This window comes from Tyto alba, unplaced genomic scaffold, assembly GCF_018691265.1.
Source record: "Tyto alba isolate M040663 unplaced genomic scaffold, T.alba_DEE_v4.0 Super-Scaffold_8, whole genome shotgun sequence".
Classification (NCBI taxonomy): Eukaryota; Metazoa; Chordata; class Aves; order Strigiformes; family Tytonidae; genus Tyto; species Tyto alba.
This window is the reverse complement of record NW_024881329.1, coordinates 19,742,747-19,760,422: the sequence shown is the minus strand read 5'-3', so window position 1 is coordinate 19,760,422 and position 17,676 is coordinate 19,742,747. Positions and strand designations below refer to the sequence as shown.

The window sequence follows — 17,676 nt, the reverse complement described above, 5'->3', positions numbered from 1 at the left end:
CCCTGGCACCAAGCACGTGAAGGGTCCCCTGCGGCAAGTGGGTCACATCACCCCGAAGGCAGCGCGGGAGAGAGCAGAGCGCCGGCGCAGGCACAGCAAGCAGCAATTCAGTTCAAGACACAGCAAGGTGAAAACAGCTTCTTCAAGGTCAGATGGAGAGGGGAACCTTTAGAAACCGTGCTGCTGGATTTTTCTTCCTCCTCCCTCTGGGCTCACGGCACACCCCAGGATGAATTAGCAGGGGTAAGAGCAGCCCTGGCTCCTGGGGAGCCCCCTGCAAGCCCTGCTGGGGTGGGGGGTGTTGGGGGCAGCAGCATCCTTGGGAAGGAACACGGTGTGCCCTGCACTTTCAGAGAGAAACGCTTGTTCCCAGACTTACTCCATGCCCTGCAAGCAGGAAGGGCAGGATGATGGCAGGTGCTGAGCAGGGAAACTGAGCTAGAGAGATAACAGCTCAGCCCATGGTGCCACAGAGCCAGGCTCATTTTGGGGCCTGTGAAGACCTGAATGGACATTGTTGGGGTTCAACCAGATCCCCGTTAGCTCTGCCCTGCCCTCAGTGTCCTATTCCCTTGCAGCAGGAGCTACTCAGCAGGGACCCCACAAGCCTCACCAAGTAACTGCACCATTTGCAAGTGGGCTGCCAAGAACTTACCAATAAATCTATTTTTCCCACCTTCTTAAACTCCCAATGTGCCTTAAAACATCTTTCCCCCTTTCCCTGCATCCCTCAAAGGCAGCTTTGCTAAACACAACCCCCTGAAGCATTTTCTTTTCCACCATGCCCCATAAAAAAGCCAGCCCCAGGCAAGCTGGAGGCAGTCAACAGCCTCAGCTGGAAAATCCCCCTCCCTGTGCCCCAGTCCCAGCTCCTCAGTCCCCATCCCCTCCTCACCATGGGTTTACCCCCTCCCAACTAAGACACACAAACTCTGTTCATAAACTGGAGCATGAAAAGCAGGAGAGCAGCTCACAGAATGGACTTACACCCATTTCACCCCAGGCATCAGAAACCCCCAAAGGAGCCTCTCTCCTTTCCTAGAGCCCCAGCTCCAACCCACCCAGCGCTGGAGAGGGAGGAAAAGGCTACACAGCAGCAAAAACCCCCTGGCCCGTTGGGCAGCAGCCATTTCTCCTTACCACTGCACTTCCAGGGAAGTGGGATGAAGGACATTTCTCACGGCAGAGTGGCTTGCTACTGCAGCCAAGGGGGGTTTGCAGTTAGTGCAGCAGCTGAAGCACTGCCTGGCTAAACACCCTGTGCAAAAAGTCCTTACGGAGAAAATACAAGCCCACCTGCCCCTGAGGAGCTTTTAATAACCTCAAAGCCCTGAGCAGCATCACCTGGAACCCTGACCTGCCCACGCACTGCCCAGGGCCCCTGGGCTTTGCTTAAGCTCAGCCCTGGGCACTTGTTCTCCCCATATCCCTTCTCCTGTCCGGGCTCTGAGATGGCTCTTAGGTCTGTGTTGGGGCTGTGGTTTTGGTCCCATCTCCTACACAGCCCTTGTCCCTGTGCTGTGGCTTGTCCCTAGGCCAGGCTCTGGCTCCATCTCCTGACTCAGGTCCCCAGGGGCACCCCAGGTTTGGTGCATCCCTCCCCCCCCCATTCCAGCCCTGCTCACCCAGCGCGCACTCTGATCCCCCAGCCTCACCCAGCAGAGGCTTTTCCAACAGTTTCCTCCTGGCAATGCTAAGTTTATTTATGGTATTGTTCAATTTCACTCATAATTCACATAATTAGCTAGCTCTGCAATAATAATATTTACTTACAAGCATTCTAGCTCTACAGTATTTTGCAATCATCATCAATAAAATTTTGCAAATGTGTAAGTGCAGTGAACTGTACAGCAGGGTGCATTAAGAGGTACAGTACAGGATTTCTATAAGACTTCATCCTTTAAAAAGTTTTTCCATCCTTTAAAAAGTTTATCCCTTAACCTGACAGCAGTAGTATATATTCATCTCCCCATATAATTTCCAGCTGGCTAAAATGTTTACCTTTAGCATAGCAAGATTATAGTTGATATATTTATATATATATATATATTATGTATATATGCTTTATTCTTTCAGCCTTTAACTAATCAAATACTGATATTAACATAATCACTGTCCACAAAGACATGCAATGGGTTCCACTTGGAGAGTTTGTCTCTTAATAATGTCTGTAACAGCCTGCACTCTATTTGGAGTGACTTTTTTTTCTTTTTTGATGGTTTCCCCACTACTTGCTCTTCTGCTCTATTAATAACAGCGCAGAGGACTATTTTTAGCTTGCTTCTATCTGGTGCTCCCATTGATGAAGCTTACCTTTGGTTTGTTGCTGGGTTCTTTGAAAAGGACACTTGCACCCATACCCAACAACTGCAGTTGGATTTGCTCTCCATAGTGCAGCCTGCGCCTGGTTTGGTCAGGGCAGGGCTGCTCCTTGTAATCTCCGTACAGCATCTCCCTATCCATCCACATCAGTGTTGATGACACTGCTGCCGAATTCCCCTAAAACCTGGGAGGGGTGTGAGTAGATGGGACTGCAAGGGTGGAAGCCTCAAAGCCCAGCCCAGGCTGTTGGGGAGTTTTGGGTCCAGACCCTGGAGCAGACTCAGGTCACACACTGCTGGTACCCACTCTGCTTTCCTGCTCCCTTCGAACCAGCAGAAGGGGAAATTCCTGCTGAAAGGTGCTTTCCCAGCGCTGGGCATTTTACTGCAGGGGCTTTTTGAGCAGCTTCTTTCCACCTGAGTTAGGGCATCATCACATCCTGAGCTCCACTTCCACTCCAGAGTTTTAATCGGTGATTCCCACAATGGTCTGCAGGTACCAGCAAAGTTATGGATGTGCTTCTATCAGAAATTAAATCTTCCTAGTGGTGTTCTCAGCTGGGCTTCGCCACGAAAAGCCTGTATTTCATGCAAAGCTTTAACCACGCTTGTACCTATTGGTCTTCCTGGTTTACCAGTTATAATTCCCCCAGTAGTTAACCTCAGCTTGCACTAATGGTGCCAACATCAAATTGATTTCAAATCCTCTATGGTCTACTAATTTTAAAATCTGGATATCTTTCACCTCTTCAGTAGCTCCAGTCACTGTAATATCAGCCACACAAGATGTTTTTTCTTTATCCTCTGGAGACAATAGTTTGAACAGCTTTCCAACATGAGCCTGTACCCGCGGGTGCATTGTGAAGCCCCAGTGGTACCTGTGCGAGGGTTTATTCCCTCTCTCCAAATGCAAAAGCAAATCTGAAAATTGATTTTTCAGCAAGTGGGATGGCAAAGAAACGGTTGGATCTATGACTGGAATCCACTTGTTGTTTTCTAGTAACTTAGCAATATTCACCGGCGTGTTCACTAAACTAGGAGCTGTTCTTATGGGGAATGCAGTTTTTTGGCAGTACTCCACCGGCATTTCCCAAGGTTTCCTATTAGCCTTTCTAATGGGCTACAGTAGAAAATTATATGGGTTTGTAATTTCTTAAGAAAGTTGTTTAAAATAATCCTTTATGATTTCACCCAGAGCAGTCTCAGCTTCTTTAGGATATGAGTATTCGTATGAGGGACTGGAAGGTCCCACTAGTTCAGTTGGGGCAGCGGGTTTTACACAGTGGGGTTTTCTGCCACCCTCCTGTGGTGGCTCTTTCCATTGTTCTTTATCTGTCTCCATCAAAGCTTATATCTGTCCTTTCACCCTTTATAACGGCATTTGTCTGGTTTCCGTATTACTGACACAAAAATCTCACCATAAAAATCCAGTAAGAGCCCACAGTCCATCCTCCAATCGCTTTCTAAAATGCAGGGATCTTCACTGCTGCATCAAAAGCCCAGCGGTACCCTCAGATCTCCCAGGTACAAGCCCAGGGGGGCCCGCAGGTGCCGGGTTGTTTGGCACACAGCCCTGTTCGTGGATGCAATGCCGGGTCGAAGCCAACTTCCTCGCGGCTGACTTTGGCCAGCCGGGCAGTGGCAGAGGCACAGGAGCATCACCGTGTCCTGCTACTGCTCCAGCAAATCCCATATTTCCTTCCCACCCCATTTTGTCACAGCTTCTCCTAAATTCTCTAATGTCCTCCAGCGCCCTTAACACCTTTGATCCATTTTTTTCCTGATGTACTACCCCTGCCACTGCCCTTTCCCAAACATCCCCTACACCTCTGCTCTGGTGTCTAACCCCACTCATTACTGAAAGCCTCAGGTCCTTTTTGGCCCATGTTAAATTCTCCTGTTTTCTCCTGAACCCAGGCCATGATTACTAGAACCGCTCTGTTTGATCTCTACCAGCTGAGCCCAGGGAGGCTTCCCTGCGCTTGGGCAGGGAGTTCCCGTGACCCATCACCAGAGCCGCCCGTGCCTCGCCAGCAAAGGGCTGGTGGGGTAGCATATCACATCCCACTGGCATCTTAGCAATTCTGCATTGGTTCAGAAAAACCTTCTCCATCTTCTCCCAGTTTCTGGACCCATCTTTGTGCTGCTGGTTTCCTACCTACCTGCTGGGCAATCTGACAATGCTCTCAGCAAGAAGGGAATATACTGGTCCCTTAGTGTACGTCAGAGCAAAGGCTGGTGTAGCACAAGCTCTAAGCACTGAGTTATTTAATTTCCATTCCATCCAAAGCTTGAAGACATTTCTAGAAGTGCCATGTTCCAATCCATGACGCTGCTTTATTTTTGCAGTCTCACAGGCCCTGGGATAGCTGTTACTCTGGGACAGCGACTGCCGTTCCCAACTCCACTTTTCTTTCCTTTTCATATATTTCACCCCAATAATCCTCTCCCTCTGACAGCTCCCAGTCTAATTCTCCATTTCCTGCAGCTATTTTTAATTTCTCTATGCTACTCTGCTTTTGCAAGCACCTAAATTTAGTTTCATGTTGCCTGTGATAGGGTTCCATTAGGGGTCCCACTTGCTCCAGGGTGAAAGGTGCAGCAGGCAGAAATCCCCGCAGGAAACTGCAGCTTCCCTCTGATTTCCTGAATTTACAGGAAACTACTTCCAGCCGCATCTGTTCCCGGAGAGCTGCGGGATGCTACTTGTCTCCTAAAGACACAAGAGACTGGAAATGGGGAAGAGAACAGTGATATCAGAAATAAGGAGTCCCGAAGAGGGAGGAGGAGAAGGCTCTGTGACTTTTCTTACCAAGACATGCCCAGTAAAAGGCTCGGGGATCCTGAGCGAAGCGGTTACTCTGGAAGGGTTAGAAACTCAGGGGCTCTGTGGTTTTTCAGTCAAACCCACAACGTGTTGTGAGGAGGAGGGTGAGCTGCCAGCACCAGGCAGGCGAGAGGCAGGAGAGGGGGTGCAGCGCCTGCGAGCATCGGTGCACTTTCCTAAAGCTGCCTTTTCTCCCCTCAAACAGATTCTTCCTTGTGGGCTTATTGCTGGGAGTCCTTCGGGTATTAAACTGCCCATCCGGGTGGTTTTACAGAGGCCAGCGGAGTTGCCCAGTGGCAGGGAAGGAGGAAGCGTGTGCCGGATGTTGGGCTGCTGTTGAAAAGCAAAACCCTGCCTGTACGCAGGAGAGGGATTTCAGGCAGCGCCCGAGCCCTTCCGGCAGAGCCCCGGCAGCGCGGCGAGGGCATCGCGGCACAGCCGGCCACGCTGCGCCGAGGGACGGCACCGGAGGGGACCTGGGGCCCGGGCTGTCCCCACGGGCGACTCTGCCCCGAGGGGCTGCAGCTCCTAGTCTGGTTACAACCCCCCCCCAGGATGCTTTTTGGGGTGTTTTTCTCTCTCCTGTGTCTCATCCACTCGGTGCCGGATCCTGCAGCGCCCACAGCCCATGTGACCTTGCCACGCTGGGGTGACTCTCCCCACCCTTCCCAGCGCAGGAAGAACCAGTCGGTACAGGGCAAACGTGGTGCCCAGCTCCAAAACCTCTTGCCATGGCGTAGCCATGATTTCTAACCGTTAGGTATTTTCAGGTGACATCCTGTGATGGCAGGGGAAGAATGTGCATTAGCTGTCCTCTTACAAGTGCTGCAAGGTCTCACGCTTAAAGACTTCCAGGAGTTTAAGTTGAAGTTATCAGAGGTTCACGTGGAAGGAGGATGGAATATCCCCAAGGATTTGCTGACGAAGGCCGCCCACCCTTGCGCCCTTGTCAGCTGCATGGGCAAGACCTACAGCAAAGACACCGCGATGGACATAGCGATTGGGTTGTTCGAAGAGATGAATCAGAGAGACCTCGCTGAGAAACTCCTGGCTGAGAAGGTGAAAGGTAGGGAGTCAGCGTCCATTTCACTTTTCTTTCTCTCTTTTTCCCTTGAGTAATCCTGGGGACAAGTAGAAGTTGGTAGGAAGAAGGTTTTGGCTTCCCATGGAGCCTGGAAACACAAAGATGTCCCGCTGTGACCCTATTAGTGTGGGGGCTGTAGAGACCTCTCCTCTTGCTGTCCCCATTTACTGCCGGGCTCCCCCTTCTCCTGGAAAAGAGCCTTCAGCTCTCAGCATCCTCCCAGGATGGGGATTAAGGACATCTCTGCAGAGCTCACATTTGTTAACGCTTTGGAGATGGAAACATCCCCACGGACGGTGACTTTGGCCCCAGGGGTGCGAGCAGAGGGGGATGGAGGCTGCAGGTGGCAATTGCATTTGCTCCCAGGGTGGGTGAGGATTGCAGGGTGGCTAAAACAGGGGTTGATGGATCAGGATGATGGGGGGGACCCAGGAGAGGAGAAGGACACCCCCCCCAACTGACCAGAAGCCCTAAATTCTTGCAGACAGTGTCCTTACTGCCTCTGCCAGACTTAGGAAAGCCCTGAGTGTAGAAACAAGCGTCCCGTTGGTGTGTTGGGAATGTGGTTGGGTTGGGTAGGAGCTGTTTGGGAATCCGGCTGTGCTCGGGACTGACTCTGCTTCTCGCCGGAGCAGAGTACAAGCAGAAATACAGAGAGCACGTGGTCCGGGAGTTCCTCCGGTACAAAGATGTGAACTCTTGTCTCGGGGACAATCTGTCAGTCAGCAGCCGCTACACCGCCCTGACCATCACCAGGAAGCCTCGGAGCAAGCATGGGGGCAAGCACGAAGCCATGGGCACCGGCTGCGGAGGTGCCGATGGCAGCAAGGGACCTGCCACCATCACCGTCACCACGCAAACGCTGTTTAAACCCGGCGAAGATGGGCAAACGCCGCAGGTCGTGGTGCTGGTGGGGGCCCCGGGGATGGGGAAGACGATGACGGTCAGGAAGATGATGGTGGAGTGGGTGGAAGGGACCGCCTATGCGCAGTTTGACTATGTCTTCTGCATTGACTGTAAAGGCATTGCCTTTACCAAGGAAGCGAGCGTGGCAGACCTGGTTTCAAAGTGCTGCCCTCACAGGCGAACACCAGCCAGGAAGATCCTGGATGACCAGAAAAAGATCCTGTTCATTTTTGATGGTTTTGAGGCCCTGGGGTTTTCCTTGGTTCGGCCCGAAGATGAGCTGAGCTCTGACCCCAAGGAAGTGAAGCCGCTGGAAATCACCCTGATGAGCTTGTTGAAGAAGACCGTTCTCCCCGAGTCCTCCTTGCTCATCACCACAAGGCCGACAGCTCTTCAAAGCCTGGGGCAGTGCCTGGAGGGTGAGTATTATGCAGAAATACTGGGATTTTCAGCAGCCATGAGGGAGGAATATTTCCACAGGTATTTTGAGGACAACAATAAAGCTGATGTGGCCTTCAGGTTTGCCAGAGGCAACGAGATCCTCTGCAGTTTGTGTGTCATCCCCATCATGAGCTGGACCGTCTGCACCATCCTTGAACAAGAGCTTAAAAAGAAGAAAAACCTCATCGAGTGCTCTAAAGTCACCACGTGGATGAGCGTGTTTTACCTCTCCTGGTTAATGAAGTGCAGAAGCAAGGACAACCCGCAGGACCTCCAGCGGTTCCTACACAAGCTTTGCTCCTTGGCTGCCAACGGCATCTGGAAGCACAAGGTCCTCTTTGAGGAGACAGAAGTCAAGGGCTGTGGCTTGGACCAGCCAGACCTTCTCCCTCTCTTCCTCAATGAGAAGATATCAAAGAAAGGTGAAGACCATGGGAACACCTACAGCTTCACCCACCTGCACCTCCAGGAGTTTTTTGCAGCGATGTTTTATGTCCTGGAGGACCATGAGGAAATGGTCGGTGACTCGGGGACTCTTGTGAAGGATGTAAATATATTGTTAGAAAACTATAACGAGTCCAGGAATGATTTGAACTTAACAGTGCGATTCCTGTTTGGTCTGTTAAGCCCAAAATTGATAGAGTACGCAGACAAAAGCATCGGGTGTAGAATTTCACCACGAGCCAGGGAAGATATGCTGAGGTGGCTCCAGGGGAGGCACAAAAACATCCCCCATCCCAGCCAAGCGCTTAAGGTTTCAGAGTTGGATACTTTCCACTTTTTGTTCGAGATGAACGAGAAGACCTTTGCACAAAGGGCGTTGGATCGTTTCACGGCCATAGACTTGCAGGACATCAAGGTGACCCTGTACGACCAAATGGCTCTTTCCTTCTGCATCAGGCAGTGGGCTGGGCTGGGCTGCGTCACGCTCCGGGGATGCTCCTTCGACCAGCAGGATCCCGGGGAGGAGCTGGTCACGGCCGTGCCTCGGTAAGTACTGCCCTTCGCTGCTCTAGTGACCCAAAATCACAAAGATTTCTCCTTCTCCACCCCAAAGGATGGGTTTAAAAGCATTTCAGCTCTTTCCACCCAAAGGCCAGCTTGTCCTTTCCCTGGGGGTTTAGTTCCTGAGGGGAGGATTTTACTCATTCTTGTGGGAGAATAAGGATCACGCGGGCTCCTTCATCCGCTGCATGCGGTGGGATTGACGGAGATGGAGCATCTCACCTCAACTTCCCCAGCCCGAACGGCCCCGCTGTGCCCGGGTGTCGCTCTGGCTTCGCATCGCGGAGGGGGGAGATCCCTGGGCGCCGAAATATTAAGTTCTCCCCGAGTTTTGCTTGAGAGCAGATGACTCCAGCGGCAACGCTCATGATCCTTCTTATCTCCGAAGCCAGGGAGGTCCCTCCCAAGGAGGCGGCCCATGAGCTGGCATCAAGCTCTTCTTGAGGGGGTGGGTTGCGTGGGGCGTGGAAGCCGGTGAGGGCTGCCCATGCCCCCCCCTTCCCCGGGGCTCTGTCTCCCCGCAGCTCCAGCGCCTCAGGAGCCAGAGGACGTCCCCGTCCCCTCGCTGAGGAGCCGCCTTCCCCCATCCAGCCGCTCTGCCGGGCGCTGCGGCACCCGGGCAGCGCCCTGCGGGTGCTCCGGTACGGGGGCTGGGGGGGTGCTGACGGGCGGTGGGTGCGCTGAGCCACCCCGGCTGGCTCTGGGGTGCGGGTGGGGGCACCCAAACCATTGGGGAAGGGGTGGGTGCTGCCCTGGGTGGAGGGGACAGATGCACCCATCTCTCCTGGGGACCACCAGTGGCTGGGGGGGGTGGGGCTGGGCCCCATTGGCTGCAGGGGTGTGTGTGTGGGGGGGGGGGGGGTTGGACACACCAAGCTGATTGGCTGTGGGGTGGGTGGGGTGGGTGTGGTCCCTCCACACTGATTGGCTGGAGGGGTGGGGGGGTTGTGTGGCTCCTCAGTGCTGATTGGTCCTGGAATGGGGGGGGTAGTTCCCCCGTGCTGATTGGCTGAGTGGTGAGTGGGGTGTGGTCCCTCTGTGCTGGTTGGTTGTGGGGGGCGGGTGGGTGTGGTCCTTACACGCTGATTGGCTGGGGGGGGGGGGGGGGCTGATGGTTGTGGTCCCTACACACTGATTGGTCCTGCCGTGGGTGAAGGGAGGGGGGGGTATTTCCTCCATGCTGATTGGCTGTGTGGTAAGTGGGGTGTGGTCCCTCCATGCTGATTGGCCACGTGATGGGTCGGTGGGAGCCCTCCATGCTGATTAGCCATACAGTGGGTGGGCGTGCCCCCACCCCTCCGCCGACTGGGGGCTTGTGTGATGAGCCCATCGGTTCTCTGCGGCTCTACCCACAGGCTGCAGTGGTGCGGGCTGTCGGAGAGCTGCTGTGCGGCGCTGGCGGCACTGGTGGCCGAACACCCCAGCCTGGCCCGGCTGGAACTGGGTGACGGCGCACTGGGCGACGGCGGCGTGCGCCTGCTCTGCGGGGGGCTGCAGCAGCCCAGCTGCCGCCTGCGTGTCCTGCGGTAAGCAGCCCCCCTGGCACCCACAGGCATCCCTCGTCACCCCTTGGGCATCCCCCAGCTCCGCTTGGGCATCCCCCCAGTACCCTCGGGCATCCCCCAGCACCCCTTGGGTATCCCCCAGCACCCTCGAGCATCCCCCGGCACCCTCAGGCAGTCCTTGGCACCCATGGGGCATCCCTCGTCACCCCTTGGACATCCCCCAGCACCCTCAGGCATCCCCCAGCTCCCCTTAGGCATCCCCCCATTACCCTCGGGCATCCCCCCCAGCACCCTTGGGCATCCCCAAGCACCTTCTGGCATCCCTTGGCACCCCACAGGCATCCCCCAGCACCCTTGGGCATCCTCCAGCACCCCACAAGCATCCCTTGGCACCCTCAGGCATCCCTTGGCACCCTCAAGCATCCTCTGGCACCCGGCAGGCATCTCCCAGGCAGCCAAACCCACGGGGTGGAGCGGAGGGCTGGGGCGGTACCCCAAAAAGTCCCTCTGGGGTGGCTTCGTCCCTCTGTCCCACTCTCCCAGGGCGAGCAGCTGGAAAGCAGCCGCCCCAGCGTAGCGACCGCTACCATGGTGGGGTGACATGGGGGAGGGGGCTTGGGCTGGCTCTGAGGGTCTTTCCCGCGGGTCCCCGGCAGGCTGTGGTACTCCCGCCTCACCAGCGCCTGCTGCGAGGACCTGGCCGCTGTGCTGGGCACCAGCCCGCAACTGGAGGAGCTGGATTTGTCCTTCAGCGAGGGGCTGCGCGATGCCGGCGTGCAGCTGCTGTGCCAGGGGCTCCGGCACCGCTCCTGCCAGCTGCGGACGCTGCGGTAAGAGCCCGCGGGGTTGCCCAGCGTTTCCCGCTTCCCACCCGGAGCACCTCGCCAACCATCCGGATGCAACCCCATGACCTTCTTCGCTTTGATCCTGCAGGCTGGGGAGCTGCCGGCTGACGGGCGCCTGCTGCCAAGCCCTGGTCTCTGGGCTGGTGGAGAACCCTCACCTCACCTCCCTGGACCTGAGCGACAATGAGCTGGGAGCTCCCGGCATCCTGCAGCTCTGCCAGCAGCTCCGGCATCCCGCCTGCCCGCTGCAGGCCCTGGGGTAAGATGCCACTTCCATCCCTGGCATCCCCGCACCAGCACCCCCGGGGTTGGATGCTGCAGGGCAGGGAGGGGGATACCCGCATCCTGGTGCCCAGGAGAGCAGAAAAGGTTGGGTTTTGTTTTTGTTTTTTTTTTTTTTTTTTTAACAACTCTTCTTTTCTTCCTCTATTTAAAGACTGAGCACGTCTGGGTTAAATGAGGAAGCGCTGCAGGAGCTGGCCGCGCTCCAGGCACTGAAGCCTGACCTGAAGGTCGGGTACCTCCTTGAGCACGACCCGCCGCAGACGGGGGCCATGGCCCGGCTGCCCTTCCACCGCGGGGTCCTGCCGGGCGCGGGGGGGCCGGGGGGCAGGAAGGGGCTCCCCTCCTTTAGGAGAGGTGCTCCCAACAGCCGGAGCCACTTCTAACCCGGTTCTCTCCGCTGTTGAAAGGGGGTGGGGGGAGCCACACGTGGGGGCACAGGGGGTCCTGCTTGCATCTGCTGGGGGTTGGGACAGAGCTGTTCCAAATTCTTCCCTCTCCCATTCCCCCACACGTGTCATTGGGAATAAGTTGTGGGTGTTTACCGATGCCAAATAAAAACCCTAGAGCCAGGAATCCCCCCCCGGTGCTCTTCCGTCCTCCCTCCTGTCCCTGCCATGCCCGGGGATGTGTCTGTGGGTCCAGCTCCTGCCCCACATCCCCAAGGGATGGCTGATGTACCCGGGAGTGAGGTGCCAGCCCTGGAAGCAAATCTCCAGCCAGTTTGGGGTTTTAATAGAAAAGAGAAATTCACAATGAAATTAAAAAAAAAAAAAAAAAAAATCCCTGTGGCGCCTGCTCGCAGGAGGGGCACAAGGGCTGGTTTGCTGCTGTGCCGTGGTCCTGGGCAGGGAGAGGTGACCTCCGTGGCCAGGGCCACTCCACCTTGGGGACAGAGCCCTGCCATCCTGAACGCATGTCCCCAGGGAACCCTGCAGCGTGGCCTGGGCACCCTCACAGTGATGTCCTCAGAGTGCCAACGGCAGCATCGTCATAGTCTGTGTCCTCCAGGGGCTGTGCCAGGGGGTCCTTTGAGGCTCCTGGGGGGCTTGGAGGGGGGCATCTCCCACCTTAGGGGACAGCAAAGGCCAGTGCCTTAGGGGGACTGCTTTGTGTCCCTCTTGCCGGACCCCAGCTGGGGTCTTGCCACAGCCCCCGTGGATTTGCTGCCTGCTCCCTGCTCGCCATCACAGCCAAGCCCCCGCCAGGGGTGGCTCTCCAGGGGACAGGGCGGCTGTGGCCCCTCTTACCTGTGGGTAGGACACAGCCCGAGCTCCTCTGTGCCACCCCCTCGGAGATGTCCCCCGTGTTGGGAGCGTGGAACTCTTCCAGCACAGCCACAGCATCGTCATAACCATCCGGGGGGCCGTGCTGGGCTGGGGAATGTGACGGGCAAGGGGGTGAACTGGAGGCCGTGGTGGGAGGCTGGTTGTGCCACCCCCAGCCTTCAGACATGCCACTGGGGATGTACTGGTGGCACTGGGGCTGTAAGCCCTCAGCCAGAGCCACAGCAGGGATTAATGAGCAGGGAAAGGTGACGCTTTGCTGCACGCTAATGAGAGCCGCAGCTGAGCTGGGCTCACCCTGGCATGGGGGGACTGTGTCCCCTCTGCGCCCCAGCCCCGGTGCCCAGCCTTGTCCCCTCTCCCCAGGCCTCCCCACCAGGTTCCTGCCCCCATTTCCCTACCTGGGGCTGCCTTGGGGTCACTCTCCTCCATGCTGTCCCCGGTATAATACGGCAGCTTCATCCTCAACCTCTCTGACAGGGAACCTGGTGGGGGGAGGATGGGGTGTTGGGGGTGACTGGTGGGCAAAGCGTGGCTGCCGTGGGACCAGGGGACACCCCCACACCATGGGGACAAACTGGTGCCACACCACCAGGACCCGGTGCTGCAGTGGAGCCATGGCGCAGATCCCCCCACCTCCCCCAACTCCCAGCTTTGGGGGGAGCCACTGGGCACAGTGAGGCTGCACCGACCTGAGTGGGTGAGCTCCTCCTGGTACTCCACTATCATGGTGTAGTCCAGCTCCTCGTAGACACCATCAGAGACAGCGTCTGCGGCTCTGTCATGGCCTGAAATGACCGTGGGTCACCCGCTGCCCATCCTCTGAGCTGCCCTGAGGAGGGGGAGCCACCGAGACCCGTCCCCAAAGCAGCTCTTCCCCGGCACCCACCCACCAGGACCCACCTTGGCACTGAGCTCGGGCACGGCACGCCTGCACGGCCAGGGCACCCAGGGCCAGGCACAGCAGCGTCCCCAGGACCACGCACAGGACCATGGGCACCGACACGGTCCTCACTGGTGCTACTGGGGTGCTCTTGCTGGGGACATCTGTGGGGACATCATCCAGCAGTGTGAGGAAGGGGGGGACCCCAGGCAGCCCGGCGCGGGGGGGCTGCCAGCATGGGCAGAGCTACCTGTGCAAGTGGCACCGTCTGGGCAGCGGCTTCCCGGGGACGGGGTGGGTGTCCCACTCGTGCTGTCACCATCCTCATCACAAGCGACGTGGGCATCCCCGCCGGGGCTGCAGGACTGCAGGTGCCAGGGTGCCGAGGGGCACCGCCAAAACGAGCGGGTCCCTTCCTCGCAGCCCACCCAGGCCAGCCAGGCGGGGACCAAGTCCTGGGCTGGAGCGGTCGCCAGCTTCCCCCGGTTCCCGCAGCCCAGTTCCTGGCAGACGGCGGCGGCCGTGGCGGGGCTGGTGCCGTTGGCACACACGCGGCCCCAGGTGCCGTTGTAGAACACCTCCAGGTGCCCGCTGCACCGGGCGCTGCTGCCCACCAGCCGCAGGGATTGCTGCTCTGCAAGGAGGTATGGGGGGAGTCACAGCCTCTTCCCTGCAGCAGGATGGTTCCCCCTGATTAGGAGAAGGGGGCATGACACTGACCTGAGCAAACAGCTGCCCCGCCGCCGCGCTGGCAGCTGTGCCGTGCCGAGGCCGGGCAATCCCAAAGAGACTCCTCGGTCCCGGCACAGCTACCAGCATCCAGCCACAGCGGCCCCATGCCGGGACCGAAGTGAGCCGGGCCAGGTGCCGCCAGCGCCATTCCGCAGCCCAGCTGGCGGCAGACGACGGTGGCATCGAGGATGTCCCAGGTTTCCTGGCAGACGGTGCCCCAGGTGCCATTGATGTAGACTTCCACCCTCCCAGTGCAGCGCCGGGGGCTGCCCGCCAGCCTCACCTGCCGGCTGCCTGCGGGGCAAGGGGAAGGGGGGGACCGGGCTGGGATGGCAGCCCACGGTGCCGGCAAACCCCCCAGCCCTTCCCGGGACACTCACCCGAGCAGACAACAGCCACCTCCTCGGGGCTGCCAGTTGGCGTGGCCGTCGTCACCAAGATGTTGTACTGGGTCAGGTTCTCCTTGGCGTCAGCAAACCGCAACCCCACGCTGCCCGAGCTCGGCACAGTGTAGACCTTCTCTGGCACGCCACAGCCCAGCTCCTGGCACACCGTGCTGGCACCCCAGGTGTTCCCCAACCCCGCTGGCACACGGGCCCAGGTCCCGGGGCTTGCAGCGACCTCCAGCCGCCCGTCGCACCGGCTCTCGCCCTCCACCAGCCGCAGGGGTTTGGCAATGCCTGTAAAATCCCCGGCGCTGCCATGGGGCCGTGGCACCAGCAGCATCGGACCCCTGAGGGGATGGCAGAACCCCAGCTCAGCCCTCCCCCCGCGACAACCCTGTGTCCCCTGCTCCCAATTTTTAGGGTGTCCCAAAAAGCCTCTTGAGGCTTTTCCTGGAGGGTGCCAGACAGACCTGAGCAGTTGACAGCAGCGGTGTGGCCAGGGGGGCAGGCGGGCTCCCCCAGCACTGCCGTGGGGCACTCGCCAGGATGCCGCTCGCTCCCACGGCAGCGGAAGGTGTCCCGCCACAGCGGCCCGTCCCCCATACCGAAGGAGCCTCCCGGGGGCACGGTGACGGCGGGACCACAGCCGAGATGGTGGCAGAGGACGTGGGCGTCGAGCAGGTCCCAGCCGGTGGCACACAGAGACCCCCATGTCCCCCTCATCTCCACCTCCACCCGCCCGGCACAGTCCGAGTTGTTGTCTGCCAGCCGGAAACCTGTGTAGGCTGCGGCAGAGGAAGGGTGTTGGCGGGGTTGCGGGGGGACACACACACAACGGTGTGGGGACCCCCCCACCTCCGGCATCCCCAGCACTTACGGGAGCAGATGACACTGGCGTGGCCAGTGCACCCCTGCCTGGGGGACGGCTGCCGGGCGCAGGTGGCGAGGAGGGTCTCAGTGCCGGTGCACTTGAACCCTGCCTCCCAGAGCGGCCCCGTGTCCCCCCCAAACCGGCTGGAGACAGGGACGGGCAGCACGGTGCCGCAGCCCAGCTCCCGGCAGACCACCTCGGCAGCCTTGATGTCCACATCGTCCTCGCAGACGCTGGTCCAGGCTCGGCCCCGCCGCACCTCCAGCCTCCCGGCGCAGGCGCTGTCACCGCCGACCAACCGGGCAAACCCTGCCGGGAGTCATGCGGGGTTGGTGGAGGTGGGATGTGCCAGAACCCACGCGTCCCCCCTCGACGTCCCATCACCCGGCTCCCACCTTGGCAGACGACAGCGGTGTCGAATTCGTGGATGCCCAGGTAGGGCCCCCAGCCATGGATCTCACAGTCCCAGAGCGTGGCCTCGTCCCCGCGGCAGTTGACCACAGCCAGGCTGCTGGCACCGTCCCCTTTGCCGAAGAGGGCGATGGCGCTGGTGCCGTAGATGTGGGTGGCTGAGCCGCAGCCCAGCTGCTGGCACACCACCTCGGCATCCTCCATGTCCCAGTTGTCATCCACCACCGAGCCCCAGTGTCCCTGCAGCTTCACTTCCACCCTCCCGGCGCAGGGATGCCCCCCAGCTGCCAGTCTCAGCTCCACCGCCCCTGCACCGGGGCACCGGCACGGCCTCAGCCCTGCCCAGGGATGTCCCAGCACATGGCGGGCGGCCCAGCATGGCCACCAGCCCCTCTCCCCACCGCCTCACCTGTGCAGATCACCCCCACGTCCCACTTGTGGCCGCAGAAATGTTGTCCCCATCCGAAATGGGGACAGTCCTGCAGCATCAACTCATCGCCCCGGCAGAAGAAGGGATGGAGCCAAATCCGGCCGGTGCCCTGCCCGAACAGGGCGTAGGGGGATGCCTTGGCCACCGAGCCGCAGCCCAGTTGCCGACACACAACAGTAGCCCACTCGGCATCCCTGTCGAAGTCGTAGACGCAGACGGAGCCCCACTCGCCGTCATGTTTCACCTCCACCCTGCCGGCGCAGCGCCCGCCGCCGTCCACCAGTCGCAGCTCCCCGGTGCCTGCGGCGAGGAGGGTGCTGAGCCCGGCGTGGGGTCCCTGCCCCACCGCTTCCCCCACCCCAGTGCTCACCCCCGCAGAGCTGCACGCACAGGAGAAGCCCCAGCACCGTGACAGGTACCATCCTGCCGTCCCAGACCCCTCGCCGTGGGGCTGGGGAGGGGGATATATAGGCAGCACCGTAGCCGGGAGCCAATGGAGGCAGCAGCACCTTTTGAGCCGTTATCAGGCGGGTTATCTCCCGGCTGACGGGGCCCCGGCCTCCAATAACCTGCTCCATGCCCAAATATGAGGCTCAGCTCCGCTTCTGGCGTCACACACCTCGTCATGGTGGGTCGGCGCCCGGATGTCCCCAAATGGGACCCAGCCCCCACCACCCACCCCTCTACCTCCAGCGCACCCAGCGCTGGCATGGGTGACATCCCAGTCTCGATAGTGATGGGATTCACCCCCAAACCTCCCAAAGCCTCCACAGGGCCGCCCTCAGCGCCGGCACCGGGGCAAAACCCAAAGACCCCAACACACCAGCGCCCATCCTTGGGGTGCTGCCCTCCCTAGGCTGCTTAGAGACCCCGGGGAGGGGGGCACCGAGGTGAAAGCAGCCCCCCTCCCCAGGCTCCCTGTGGTGTTTGCAGGTGGCACATCCCTGGCCCCTCGCCGAAAGCTGCGGCACATGGCGGTGCCGCCCGGCAGCTGCGTCTTGTGGCACGGGCAGGAAGGAGGCAGTTTTCCCCCCCACTCCCTGCCCCCCCAAAAATGGGGACCCAGTGTCGGCATTGACCGCACGCAGCTCCTCAGCCACCTGCAACACCGGGCACATGGCCACGGTGACACCGGGGGGGGGGGACGGGGACGGGACACACCCACTTGGTTAAGCCAGGACTAAACACCAGCAAAAACCGACAGGTGCAGGAGGTTGAAGGGAGTAGGAGCTCCCATGAGGTCTTGGTGGCGAGGATGAGGATGGGACCGAGCCCCCCACAGCCACGGGCCCAGGTGGCCACGACAGGACACAGAGCAGGGTGAGGAGGAGGCGATGTGGCAGGGAAAGGCAGCAGCTGCGCAAGCTCAGGGAAAGCCACCAAAACCACCGTAACTGCCCCAAATTGTGACGGGGGGGGGGGCGGAAGGGCCCAGCGAGCCGGGGCAGGTGGCCCGGGAGG

At 59.2% G+C, this 17,676-nt stretch overlaps 2 protein-coding genes across 5 annotated transcripts; one reads left to right on the top strand and one right to left on the bottom strand.

Moving 5' to 3' along the window:
- Window positions 1-8: 8 nt before the first annotated feature.
- On the top strand, window positions 9-11,792 carry LOC104364533 (NACHT, LRR and PYD domains-containing protein 3). Of its 3 annotated transcripts, none has more exons than XM_042785403.1 (8): window positions 9-243; window positions 5,919-6,214; window positions 6,868-8,569; window positions 9,109-9,225; window positions 9,940-10,110; window positions 10,746-10,919; window positions 11,023-11,193; window positions 11,371-11,792. In XM_042785403.1, exons 2-8 carry the CDS (start codon window positions 5,932-5,934, stop codon window positions 11,600-11,602), a joined length of 2,850 nt encoding a protein of 949 aa, XP_042641337.1. In that variant the 5' UTR covers window positions 9-243; window positions 5,919-5,931; the 3' UTR covers window positions 11,603-11,792. The 3 variants fall into 3 exon arrangements, with proteins under 3 accessions (XP_042641337.1, XP_042641338.1, XP_042641339.1); XM_042785404.1 differs by having other exon boundaries at window positions 5,354-6,214; XM_042785405.1 differs by having other exon boundaries at window positions 22-127.
- Window positions 11,793-11,930: 138 nt separating this feature from the next.
- LOC116962501 (antigen WC1.1-like) lies at window positions 11,931-16,826 on the bottom strand. 2 transcript variants are annotated; one of them, XM_032996469.2, is made up of 13 exons: window positions 16,586-16,826; window positions 16,195-16,515; window positions 15,770-16,093; window positions 15,381-15,683; window positions 15,109-15,288; window positions 14,498-14,797; window positions 14,106-14,411; window positions 13,636-14,019; window positions 13,406-13,549; window positions 13,195-13,290; window positions 12,904-12,987; window positions 12,467-12,592; window positions 11,931-12,286 (listed from the first exon to the last, which is right to left on the bottom strand). In XM_032996469.2, exons 1-13 carry the CDS (start codon window positions 16,791-16,793, stop codon window positions 12,171-12,173), a joined length of 2,892 nt encoding a protein of 963 aa, XP_032852360.2. In that variant the 5' UTR covers window positions 16,794-16,826; the 3' UTR covers window positions 11,931-12,170. The 2 variants fall into 2 exon arrangements, with proteins under 2 accessions (XP_032852360.2, XP_032852359.2); XM_032996468.2 differs by having other exon boundaries at window positions 14,974-15,288; window positions 16,586-16,822.
- Between the last annotated feature and the right edge of the window lie 850 nt (window positions 16,827-17,676).